This window comes from Microchirus variegatus (genome assembly GCF_963457635.1).
Source record: "Microchirus variegatus genome assembly, chromosome: 4".
NCBI classification, from domain to species: Eukaryota; Metazoa; Chordata; class Actinopteri; order Pleuronectiformes; family Soleidae; genus Microchirus; species Microchirus variegatus.
This window is the reverse complement of record NC_139805.1, coordinates 37,396,348-37,409,288: the sequence shown is the minus strand read 5'-3', so window position 1 is coordinate 37,409,288 and position 12,941 is coordinate 37,396,348. Positions and strand designations below refer to the sequence as shown.

At 36.4% G+C, this 12,941-nt stretch overlaps 1 protein-coding gene across 1 annotated transcript; it reads right to left on the bottom strand.

Moving 5' to 3' along the window:
- Positions 1 to 435: 435 nt before the first annotated feature.
- Positions 436 to 10,036, bottom strand: LOC310926243 (uncharacterized protein; the record flags this gene model as incomplete). The annotated part of the gene is made up of 8 exons (XM_083888341.1): positions 436 to 582; positions 1,561 to 1,629; positions 3,838 to 3,960; positions 5,632 to 5,700; positions 5,779 to 5,876; positions 5,987 to 6,051; positions 9,134 to 9,847; positions 9,996 to 10,036. 8 exons carry the CDS (start codon positions 10,034 to 10,036, stop codon positions 436 to 438), a joined length of 1,326 nt encoding a protein of 441 aa, XP_083744467.1.
- Between the last annotated feature and the right edge of the window lie 2,905 nt (positions 10,037 to 12,941).

Here is a 12,941-nt window from a genome sequence, read left to right as displayed (position 1 = left end):
CAGTAGTACTAGTCATAGTAAGAGCAGTAACAGTAGTACTCGTCACAGTAAGAGCAGTAACAGTAGTACTAGTCATAGTAAGAGCAGTAACAGTAGTACTAGTCATAGTAAGAGCAGTAACAGTAGTACTAGTCACAGTAAGAGCAGTAACAGTAGTACTCGTCATAGTAAGAGCAGTAACAGTAGTACTAGTCATAGTAAGAGCAGTAACAGTAGTACTAGTCATAGTAAGAGCAGTAACAGTAGTACTCGTCATAGTAAGAGCAGTAACAGTAGTACTCGTCATAGTAAGAGCAGTAACAGTAGTACTAGTCATAGTAAGAGCAGTAACAGTAGTACTAGTCATAGTAAGCTGGTTCAGATGTTCAGATGTTCAGATGTTCAGATGGAGAACATGGTTCAGATGGAGATGATGGTTCAGATGGAGAACATGGTTCAGATGGGGATGGAGACGATGGTGGGCAGTTCTCCGATAGGTGGAGGGTTATATTTCTCCACTCTCATCAGTCGTCTCAGGATGTCGTCGCGATCTCGAGGCCAACGATAAACGTTTGTGTTCTGGAGCCAGTTTGGAACGTGACACTGAAACACACACACAAACAGACACACAAACACACAAACACACACAGAGAGTTAAGAGGAAGTGACGACAACATTGAAGTTTAAATTCAGGTTTGAAGATGGTCCTCACAACAACACAGAGACAAGAGTGTGTGTGTGTGTGTGTTTGTTTGTTTGTTTTAGAGCAAGTTACACAATCACATATTCACAAACAAACACACAAGAGACCTGACACTCACTCACTCACTCACTCACTAACACTCACTCACTAACATTCACTAACACTCACTCACTCACACTCACTCACTCACTCACTCACTCACTCACTCACTCACTCACACTCACTCACTAACACTCACTCACTAACATTCACTAACACTCACTCACTCACTAACTTACACTCACTCACTCACTAACTCACACTCACTCACACTCCCTTACACTCACTAACTCACACTCACTCATTCACTAAAACTCACTCACTCACTCACTAACACTCACTCACTCACACTCACTCATTAACACTCACTCACTCACTAACACTCACTCATTAACACTCACTCACTCACTCACTAACTTACACTCACTCACTAACACTCACTCATTAACACTCACTCACTAACACTCACTCATTAACACTCACTCACTAACACTCACTCATTAATTAACACTCACTCACTCACTAACACTCACTCACTCACTAACACTCACTCACTCACTAACACTCACTTACTCACTAACACTCACTCACTCACTCACTAACACTCACTAACATTCACTCACTCACTCACTAACACTCACTTACTCACTAACACTCACTTACTCACCAACACTCACTCACTCATTAACACTCACTCACTAACACTCACTCATTAACACTCACTAACACTCACTAACACTCACTCATTAACACTCACTAACACTCACTAACACTCACTTACTAACTAACACTCACTAACACTCACTCACTCACTCACTCATTAACACTCACTCACTCACCTTTTTAGCTCCAGGAAACAGAATTGGAATAAACCTGAAGTTTTTGCTTCCGTTCTGTATGAACTCGTTCTGGAGCTGAAAAAAAAACATTTTAAAACTTTACAAAAATGTTTCAAAGTGTCAAATTTAGCATTTACAACGGTGGACGCTCTTACTTTGAAAATAAAAACATTTACAACTGTGGCCGCTCTTACTTTGAAAATAAAAACATTTACAACTGTGGCCGCTCTTACTTTGAAAATAAAAACATTTAAATCGGTGGACGCTCTTACTTTGAAAATAAAAACATTTACAACTGAGGACGCTCTTACTTTGAAAATAAAAACATTTAAAACGGTGGACGCTCTTACTTTGAAAATAAAAACATTTAAAACGGTGGACGCTCTTACTTTGAAAAAAAAACATTTACAACGGTGGACGCTCTTACTTTGAAAATAACAACATTTACAACGGTGGACGCTCTTACTTTGAAAATAACATTTAAATCGGTGGACGCTCTTACTTTGAAAATAAAAACATAAATTGGTGGCCGCTCTTACTTTGAAAATAACAACATTTAAATCAGTGGACGCTCTTACTTTGAAAATAAAAACATTTAAATCGGTGGACGCTCTTACTTTGAAAATAAAAACATTTACAACGGTGGACACTCTTACTTTGAAAATAACATTTAAATCGGTGGACGCTCTTAATTTGAAAATAAAAACATATAAATCGGTGGACGCTCTTACTTTGAAAATAACAACATTTATAACGGTGGACGCTCTTACTTTGAAAATAAAAACATATAAATCGGTGGACGCTCTTACTTTGAAAATAAAAACATATAAATCGGTGGACGCTCTTACTTTGAAAATAAAAACATTTACAACGGTGGACGCTCTTACTTTGAAAATAAAAACATTTACAACGGTGGACGCTCTTACTTTGAAAATAAAAACATTTAAATCGGTGGACGCTCTTACTTTGAAAATAACAACATTTAAAACGGTGGACGCTCTTACTTTGAAAATAAAAACATTTACAACGGTGGACGCTCTTACTTTGAAAATAAAAACATTTACAACGGTGGACGCTCTTACTTTGAAAATAACAACATTTAAATCGGTGGACGCTCTTACTTTGAAAATAAAAACATATAAATTGGTGGCCGCTCTTACTTTGAAAATAAAAACATCTAAATCGGTGGACGCTTTTACTTTGAAAATAAAAACATTTAAATCGCTGGACGTTCTTACTTTGAAAATAAAAACATTTACAACAGTGGACGCTCTTACTTTGAAAAAAAAAAATTTTACAACTGAGGACGCTCTTACTTTGAAAATAAAAACATTTAAAACGGTGGACGCTCTTACTTTGAAAATAAAAACATTTAAAAAGGTGGACGCTCTTACTTTGAAAAAAAACCATTTACAACGGTGGACGCTCTTACTTTGAAAATAACAACCTTTACAACGGTGGACGCTCTTACTTTGAAAATAACAACATTTAAATCGGTGGACGCTCTTACTTTGAAAATAAAAACATAAATTGGTGGCCGCTCTTACTTTGAAAATAAAAACATTTAAATCGGTGGACGCTCTTACTTTGAAAATAAAAACATTTAAATCGGTGGACGCTCTTACTTTGAAAATAAAAACATTTACAACGGTGGACACTCTTACTTTGAAAATAACATTTAAATCGGTGGACGCTCTTACTTTGAAAATAAAAACATATAAATCGGTGGACGCTCTTACTTTGAAAATAACAACATTTAAAACGGTGGACGCTCTTACTTTGAAAATAAAAACATATAAATCGGTGGACGCTCTTACTTTGAAAATAAAAACATAAATCGGTGGACGCTCTTACTTTGAAAATAAAAACATTTAAATCGGTGGACGCTCTTACTTTGAAAATAAAAACATATAAATCGGTGGACGCTCTTACTTTGAAAATAAAAACATATAAATCGGTGGACGCTCTTACTTTGAAAATAACAACATTTAAAACGGTGGACGCTCTTACTTTGAAAATAAAAACATTTAAATCGTTGGACGCTCTTACTTTGAAAATAAAAACATTTAAATCGGTGGACGCTCTTACTTTGAAAATAAAAACATTTACAACGGTGGACACTCTTACTTTGAAAATAACAACATTTAAAACGGTGGACGCTCTTACTTTGAAAATAAAAACATTTACAACGGTGGACACTCTTACTTTGAATATAAAAACATATAAATCGGTGGACGCTCTTACTTTGAAAATAAAAACATTTAAAATGGAGGACACTTGGACCTGTTTGTGGATGTAGACGGTGTTGAACGTCCTCTCGTCGTTCTCCACACCAACAGGTGGCGCCGTCACCGTCTCATAGTACTTTGGACTGATGATGATGATGATGAGGTATTCTCTCTGAGAGACAGACAATGAGGTATTTAAAGGGACAGTGCAGACGTTTAACTCACTGAGGTATTTAAAGGGACAGTGCAGACGTTTAACTCACTGAGGTATTTAAAGGGACAGTGCAGGATTTACCTCACTGAGGTATTTAAAGGGACAGTGCGGGCGTTTACCTCACTGAGGTATTTAAAGGGACAGTGCGGGCGTTTACCTCACTGAGGTATTTAAAGGGACAGTGCAGACGTTTACCTCACTGAGGTATTAAAGGGACAGCGCAGACTTTTACCTCGCTGAGGTATTTAAAGGGACAGTGCAGGGCGTTTACCTCACTGAGGTATTTAAAGGGACAGTGCAGGCGTTTACCTCACTGAGGTATTTAAAGGGACAGTGCAGGCGTTTACCTCACTGAGGTATTTAAAGGGACAGTGCGGGCGTTTACCTCACTGAGGTATTTAAAGGGACAGTGCGGGCGTTTACCTCACTGAGGTATTAAAGGGACAGTGCAGGCGTTTACCTCACTGAGGTATTTAAAGGGACAGTGCGGGCGTTTACCTCACTGAGGTATTTAAAGGGACAGTGCAGGTGTTTACCTCACTGAGGTATTTAAAGGGACAGTGCGGGCGTTTACCTCACTGAGGTATTTAAAGGGACAGTGCGGGCTTTTACCTCACTGAGGTATTTAAAGGGACAGTGCGGGCGTTTACCTCACTGAGGTATTAAAGGGACAGTGCGGGCGTTTACCTCACTGAGGTATTAAAGGGACAGTGCGGGCGTTTACCTCACTGAGGTATTAAAGGGACAGTGCGGGCGTTTACCTCACTGAGGTATTAAAGGGACAGTGCGGGCGTTTACCTCACTGAGGTATTTAAAGGGACAGTGCGGGCGTTTACCTCACTGAGGTATTAAAGGGACAGTGCGGGCGTTTACCTCACTGAGGTATTAAAGGGACAGTGCGGGCGTTTACCTCACTGAGGTATTAAAGGGACAGTGCGGGCGTTTACCTCACTGAGGTATTAAAGGGACAGTGCGGGCGTTTACCTCACTGAGGTATTAAAGGGACAGTGCGGGCGTTTACCTCACTGAGGTATTTAAAGGGACAGTGCAGGCGTTTACCTCACTGAGGTATTTAAAGGGACAGTGCAGGCGTTTACCTCACTGAGGTATTTAAAGGGACAGTGCAGGCGTTTACCTCACTGAGGTATTTAAAGGGACAGTGCAGGCGTTTACCTCACTGAGGTATTTAAAGGGACAGTGCAGGCGTTTACCTCACTGAGGTATTTAAAGGGACAGTGCAGGCGTTTACCTCACTGAGGTATTTAAAGGGACAGTGCAGACGTTTACCTCACTGAGGTATTTAAAGGGACAGTGCAGGCGTTTACCTCACTGAGGTATTTAAAGGGACAGTGCAGGCGTTTACCTCACTGAGGTATTTAAAGGGACAGTGCAGGCGTTTACCTCACTGAGGTATTTAAAGGGACAGTGCAGGCGTTTACCTCACTGAGGTATTTAAAGGGACAGTGCAGGCGTTTACCTCACTGAGGTATTTAAAGGGACAGTGCAGGCGTTTACCTCACTGAGGTATTTAAAGGGACAGTGCAGGCGTTTACCTCACTGAGGTATTTAAAGGGACAGTGCAGGCGTTTACCTCACTGAGGTATTTAAAGGGACAGTGCAGGCGTTTACCTCACTGAGGTATCTCTCCATGAAGTCGATCTTACTGATGCTGCTGAACTGCTGCTCAAAGATGTCAATCTGAAACACAACAAACACACACACATCTGTGAGACACACAACACACACACACACACACACACAGGTGTAGAGACGTACGTGTGTGTCAAAGCCGTTGTGTCGCAGCAGAGCGACAAAGTTGATGATCTCGTTGACGTGTTTGTCGTTGTCGGCTTCATACGTGACGAACACTCGTCCTGTGTGAGACACACACACACACACACAGACACACACACACACACACACAGACACACACACCTTAGGTAGGTGAAATGGTTAAATGGTTAAACAGTAGATCGATACTTACTCTGCTCCAGTGACAGCAGCGTACTGTAGGGGGCGTGTTTCTCTTTCACTGCTGCCTCCTGACCACTGTGTTGATCAAAGATCAGTTTTCATGGAAAATAACATGAAGGAAAAAAAAGACAAGTAAAGTAAAAGAACAATCAATCAATAAATAAATAAACAAATAAATAAATAATAAAAACAAACTCACGTGTGTGTGTGTGCTGCTCCAGGAAGTCTACAGTCTGCTGGATCAGAATCAAAGTAAATAGGAATTTATATATAGATATATTATATATATCTATATATATAAATATATACTGTATATACTCACAGTATGGGCTGTATATGTATGTTTATATATATACGTATATATATACTCACAGTATGGGCTGTATATGTGTGTATATATACTCACAGTATGGGCTGTATATGTGTGTATATGTATATATATATATATATACATACAAACGTATGTATGTTTATATATATACGTATATATATATATACACTCACAGTATGGGCTGTATATGTGTGTATATATACTCACAGTATGGGCTGTATGTAGGTATATATATATAAACTGTATATATATACACTCACAGTATGGGCTGTATATGTATGTATGTATATACGTATATATATACTCACAGTATGGGCTGTATGTATGTATATATATATATAAACTGCATATATATACTCACATTATGGGCTGTATATGTATGCATGTATGTATATACGAATATATATATACTCACAGTATGGGCTGTGTATGTATGTATATATATATATATATATATATAAACTGTTTTTATATATTCACAGTATGGCCTGTATATGTATTTATGTATATATATATATATACTCACAGTATGGGCTGTATACATATATATATATATAAACTGTATATTAATACTCACAGTATGGGCTATATATATATATACTGTATATATATACACTCACAGTATGGGCTGTATATGTATGCATGTATATATATAAATATATATTTATATATACTCACAGTATGGGCTGTATATGTATGCATGTATATATATATAAATATACATTTATATATACTCACAGTATGGGCTGTATATGTATGCATGTTTATATATATAAATATATATTTATATATACTCACAGTATGGGCTGTATATGTATGCATGTATATATATATAAATATATATTTATATATACTCACAGTATGGGCTGTATATGTATGCATGTATATATATATAAATATATATTTATATATACTCACAGTATGGGCTGTATATGTATGCATGTATATATATATAAATATATATTTATATATACTCACAGTATGGGCTGTATATGTATGCATGTATATATATATACATATATATTTATATATACTCACAGTATGGGCTGTATATGTATGCATGTATATATATATATAAATATATATTTATATATACACTCACAGTATGGGCTGTATATGTATGCATGTATATATATATAAATATACATTTATATATACTCACAGTATGGGCTGTATATGTATGCATGTTTATATATATAAATATATATTTATATATACTCACAGTATGGGCTGTATATGTATGCATGTATATATATATAAATATATATTTATATATACTCACAGTATGGGCTGTATACATATATACATATATATATATATAAACTGTATATATAAACTCACAGTATGGGCTGTATATATATATACATATATATTTATATATACTCACAGTATGGGCTGTATATGTATGCATGTATATATATATAAATATTTATTTATATATACTCACAGTATGGGCTGTATATGTATGCATGTATATATATAAATATACATTTATATATACTCACAGTATGGGCTGTATATGTATGCATGTATATATATATAAATATATATTTATATATACTCACAGTATGGGCTGTTTATGTATGCATGTATATATATAAATATACATTTATATATACTCACAGTATGGGCTGTATATGTATGCATGTATATATATATAAATATATATTTATATATACTCACAGTATGGGCTGTATACATATATACATATATGTATATATAAACTGTATATATAAACTCACAGTATGGGCTGTATATATATATAAATATATATTTATATATACTCACAGTATGGGCTGTATATGTATGCATGTATATATATATAAATATATATTTATATATACTCACAGTATGGGCTGTATATGTATGCATGTATATATATATAAATATATATTTATATATACTCACAGTATGGGCTGTATATGTATGCATGTATATATATATAAATATATATTTATATATACTCACAGTATGGGCTGTATATGTATGCATGTATATATATATACATATATATTTATATATACTCACAGTATGGGCTGTATATGTATGCATGTATATATATATATAAATATATATTTATATATACACTCACAGTATGGGCTGTATATGTATGCATGTATATATATATAAATATACATTTATATATACTCACAGTATGGGCTGTATATGTATGCATGTTTATATATATAAATATATATTTATATATACTCACAGTATGGGCTGTATATGTATGCATGTATATATATATAAATATATATTTATATATACTCACAGTATGGGCTGTATACATATATACATATATATATATAAACTGTATATATAAACTCACAGTATGGGCTGTATATATATATAAATATATATTTATATATACTCACAGTATGGGCTGTATATGTATGCATGTATATATATATAAATATATATTTATATATACTCACAGTATGGGCTGTATATGTATGCATGTATATATATAAATATACATTTATATATACTCACAGTATGGGCTGTATATGTATGCATGTATATATATATAAATATATATTTATATATACTCACAGTATGGGCTGTTTATGTATGCATGTATATATATAAATATACATTTATATATACTCACAGTATGGGCTGTATATGTATGCATGTATATATATATAAATATATATTTATATATACTCACAGTATGGGCTGTATACATATATACATATATATAAACTGTATATATAAACTCACAGTATGGGCTGTATATATATATAAATATATATTTATATATACTCACAGTATGGGCTGTATATGTATGCATGTATACATATATAAATATATATTTATATATACTCACAGTATGGGCTGTAGGCCGGCTGGTACTGAGGTGTGGGCCCTTTGTTGACCATCAGTCCTCTGTTGAACGGCTCTCTGTAGTACTGTGCACAGCAGGGGGCGCCCTGCGGCGAGCAGGCGTACGGGGACAGCGTGTGGTGACACAGGTCGCTGGACGGCGGGTTGGAGCGCAGCGACAGCGGCAGTTCCAGGCTGCTCACGGCGGCGGCGCTGTTCCTGCCGTGCAGCGACACGCCCTTGTAGCCGGAGTGAGCGCTCTCCGCCGGACAGCCCCAATAATCTTTGTGGCTCACGTACGACGACGGCGACGGCGACGGCGACGGCGACAGGCTGTCGGGATACGCCGACCAGCTGCTGGCGAAGCTCGGGTGCAGCCACGGTCCGTCGGCGCGGCTGGGGAACGGCGTGGGCTGAGCGAAGGGGGCGGGGACACTGCGGGGAGGCGGGAAGAAGCCCCGCCCGGGCTCGGACCGAGCGGCGGCGTCGTCGTCGTCGTGCTCCTGCTCCGAGCTCGCCGTACGTCGGCTGAACAGAGAGTCGTCGGAGTAGGGGGCGTGTCCGGGGAGAAGGCGGCGGCGGCCTCCGTCGTGTTTGGGGGCGGAGTCCGGCTTGCGGGCGACTCTGGCGTGTGCGGGGTTGACGCTCATGGTCTCATCGTCCTCTTCGGGCGTGTTGTGACCGTTTGTGATTCTGCTCAGCTGACTGACGTGACTGACAGCAGAATATTAAAGGGACTACGTCACACTTTCACGTCTTTATTTCACTGTTAGACAGACTTTAACAACAGGAAACTGAAGTTTTTAAACCACTCACTCTCCCACACCAAAGTCCAGACAGAAAAAAACACACACACACACACCTGTTTGCTTCAGAGTCAGAGTGAAGTGATGACGGCAGCATCATTGATCCTCCTCCTCACATCCATGTGTCTTTGATCTGAGCTGCATCTGAAAATCCTGTCAAAGACCGAGAAAAAAAAAAAAGATCACAACGTGAACGACTAAAAAAAACCAACAGGAAGTCGTCGTTATCAGCAGTCTGATCGTGGTTCATTTCCTGTTTCCTCACTCTTTCATTTGCAAAAGTTGTGCATCATATGACTGATGATGATTTTAGACCTGGAAACAACGATACTGATGATTTATCAGCTGATTTCATTTAAGACAACGAATCAGTGTTGGCCGATAAGCAAAGTATTGCGACATTTCATGTGTTAAACAGTTTTTCAGCTTCTTAAATGTGAATATTTTTATGTTTCTGTAATTTTTCAGCTTCTTAAATGTGAATATTTTCACGTTTCTGTCATTTTTCAGCTTCTTAAATGTGAATATTTTCACGTTTCTGTCATTTTTCAGCTTCTTAAATGTGAATATTTTCACGTTTCTGTCATTTTTCAGCTTCTTAAATGTGAATATTTTCACGTTTCTGTCATTTTTCAGCTTCTTAAATGTGAATATTTTCACGTTTCTGTCATTTTTCAGCTTCTTAAATGTGAATATTTTCACGTTTCTGTCATTTTTCAGCTTCTTAAATGTGAATATTTTCACGTTTCTGTCATTTTTCAGCTTCTTAAATGTGAATATTTTCACGTTTCTGTCATTTTTCAGCTTCTTAAATGTGAATATTTTCACGTTTCTGTCATTTTTCAGCTTCTTAAATGTGAATATTTTCACGTTTTTGTCATTTTTTAGCTTCTTAAATGTGAATATTTTCATGTTTTTGTCATTTTTCAGCTTCTTAAATGTGAATATTTTCATGTTTCTGTCATTTTTCAGCTTCTTAAATGTGAATATTTTCATGTTTCTGTCATTTTTCAGCAACATTTTATGAACCAAACTAATAAATAAATCGAGAAAAGTGTCGACCAATTAGTCGTAGCCCAATATCAATTAAGAAATAGAATATAGATATATGTGACGTGTGATTTTAGACTTGAGCCAAAGTTGTCTTTTCATTTTTTCAATAATAATAATAATGAAATATTGCAATATTTATTCGTTTGTCAGCTCAGCTGCTTCTTGACATTTAAGCCTTTTCTTTGTTCAGTCAGCCCACACAGCTGCTGGTGACTCTTTGATTTACGTGAGAACTCATGGAGTCGATGACGTCTCCCACACGGGGACTTTTTTATTCTGTTATTACACGGGCGATAAATGAATAAACACAACGGTAACACAACAAAAATGACTTGCACACAACAAAAAACCTCCGTCAAAAATATAAATGCATCCCCATGCTGCTGCAATATTCAAAGGGAAGTTCAGGTCGGGGGGTTTTTGTGTGTGGTTTTTATAAAAATGCGAAGTCAAAGAATCAGTGCGAACTATTCCCTGAGCGCCCCCTGCAGCTGAGAATCCAACAATTTAGCCAATTAAAACTGTAGTACGTAACTTTTAAATGTAAACAAACGCCCGTTACGTTAAAATCGACGTCAAAGGCGTTCCCACAGCGTTGATTAAATCTAGCGTACGTCAGTATGACTGTGTTCAAATCAGTTGTTGCCCGGCAACATTCCCACGCTGCACACAGGAAGTTGTAGTTTAATTTTTTAAATTGTATGAAATTAGATTGGTGTCAATATTTAATTTTTCAGCTTCTTAAATGTGAATATTTTCATGTTTCTGTCATTTTTCATCTTCTTAAATGTGAATATTTTCATGTTTCTGTCATTTTTCAGCTTCTTAAATGTGAATAAGACATTTTAATTAAGGCCTTAAATTTAAATTATTGGATTTAAGACTTTTTAAGACCCCGCGCATACCCTGGCTAGCAATGAGATAGCTTAGCCGTGTTTTTTCTTACTACTTCTCAGCTGGAACACATTCAACACCCAGTTCTGAATTTTTAAAAAAATCACACAGAATCAAACATTTTGTTCGGAGAGTCTTATGTAAAGTGGCTAAACTTGTGTTTTTTTTGCTAAGAGCTAGCCTAGCTGGTTCTCAGCAGCAGGTGGCGCTCACTAACAAATGTTAATATTTTCATGTTTCTGTCATTTTTCAGATTCTTAAATGTGAATATTTTCACGTTTCTGTCATTTTTCAGCTTCTTAAATGTGAATATTTTCATGTTTCTGTCATTTTTCAGCTTCTTAAATGTGAATATTTTTTACTTTCTGTCATTTTTCATCTTCTTAAATGTGAATATTTTCATGTTTCTGTCATTTTTTAGCTTCTTAAATGTGAATATTTTCACGTTTCTGTCATTTTTCAGCTTCTTAAATATGAATATTTTCATGTTTCTGTCATTTTTCAGCTTCTTAAATGTGAATATTTTCACGTTTCTGTAATTTTTCAGCTTCTTAAATGTGAATATTTTCATGTTTCTGTCATTTTTCAGCTTCTTAAATGTAAATAAGACATCACACAGAATCAAACTGACGTACATTTTGTTCGGAGAGTCTTATGTAAAGTGGCTAAAGTTGTGTTTTTTTGCTAAGAGCTAGCCTAGCTAGTTCTCAGCAGCAGGTGGCGCTCACTAACAGAAAAATAATTGTAAATATCCCTTTTCAAAGTGGTGTCAAAGTGAACATGAGTACTTTAGTGAGTGAGTGAAGCTCAGAAAGTTCCAGTAAATTTGAATAAAAAGCCACTTTGTGGTCAAACAGCGTTTGCTAGCTAGCACTTTCCACTGTGACCCAGATTCTTCCGTCTGCCTCTTATTTCCTCCCAAATTCGCCGAAATGACCCTTTAATCCGGCGAATCATCTTTAAACGTTCAAATAATACACGAATACACGTCATTTCTCGCACGAAAAGGCGAAGTTAGAGCGGATTAACGCGAGGAAACGAGTGCGTTCGTATCC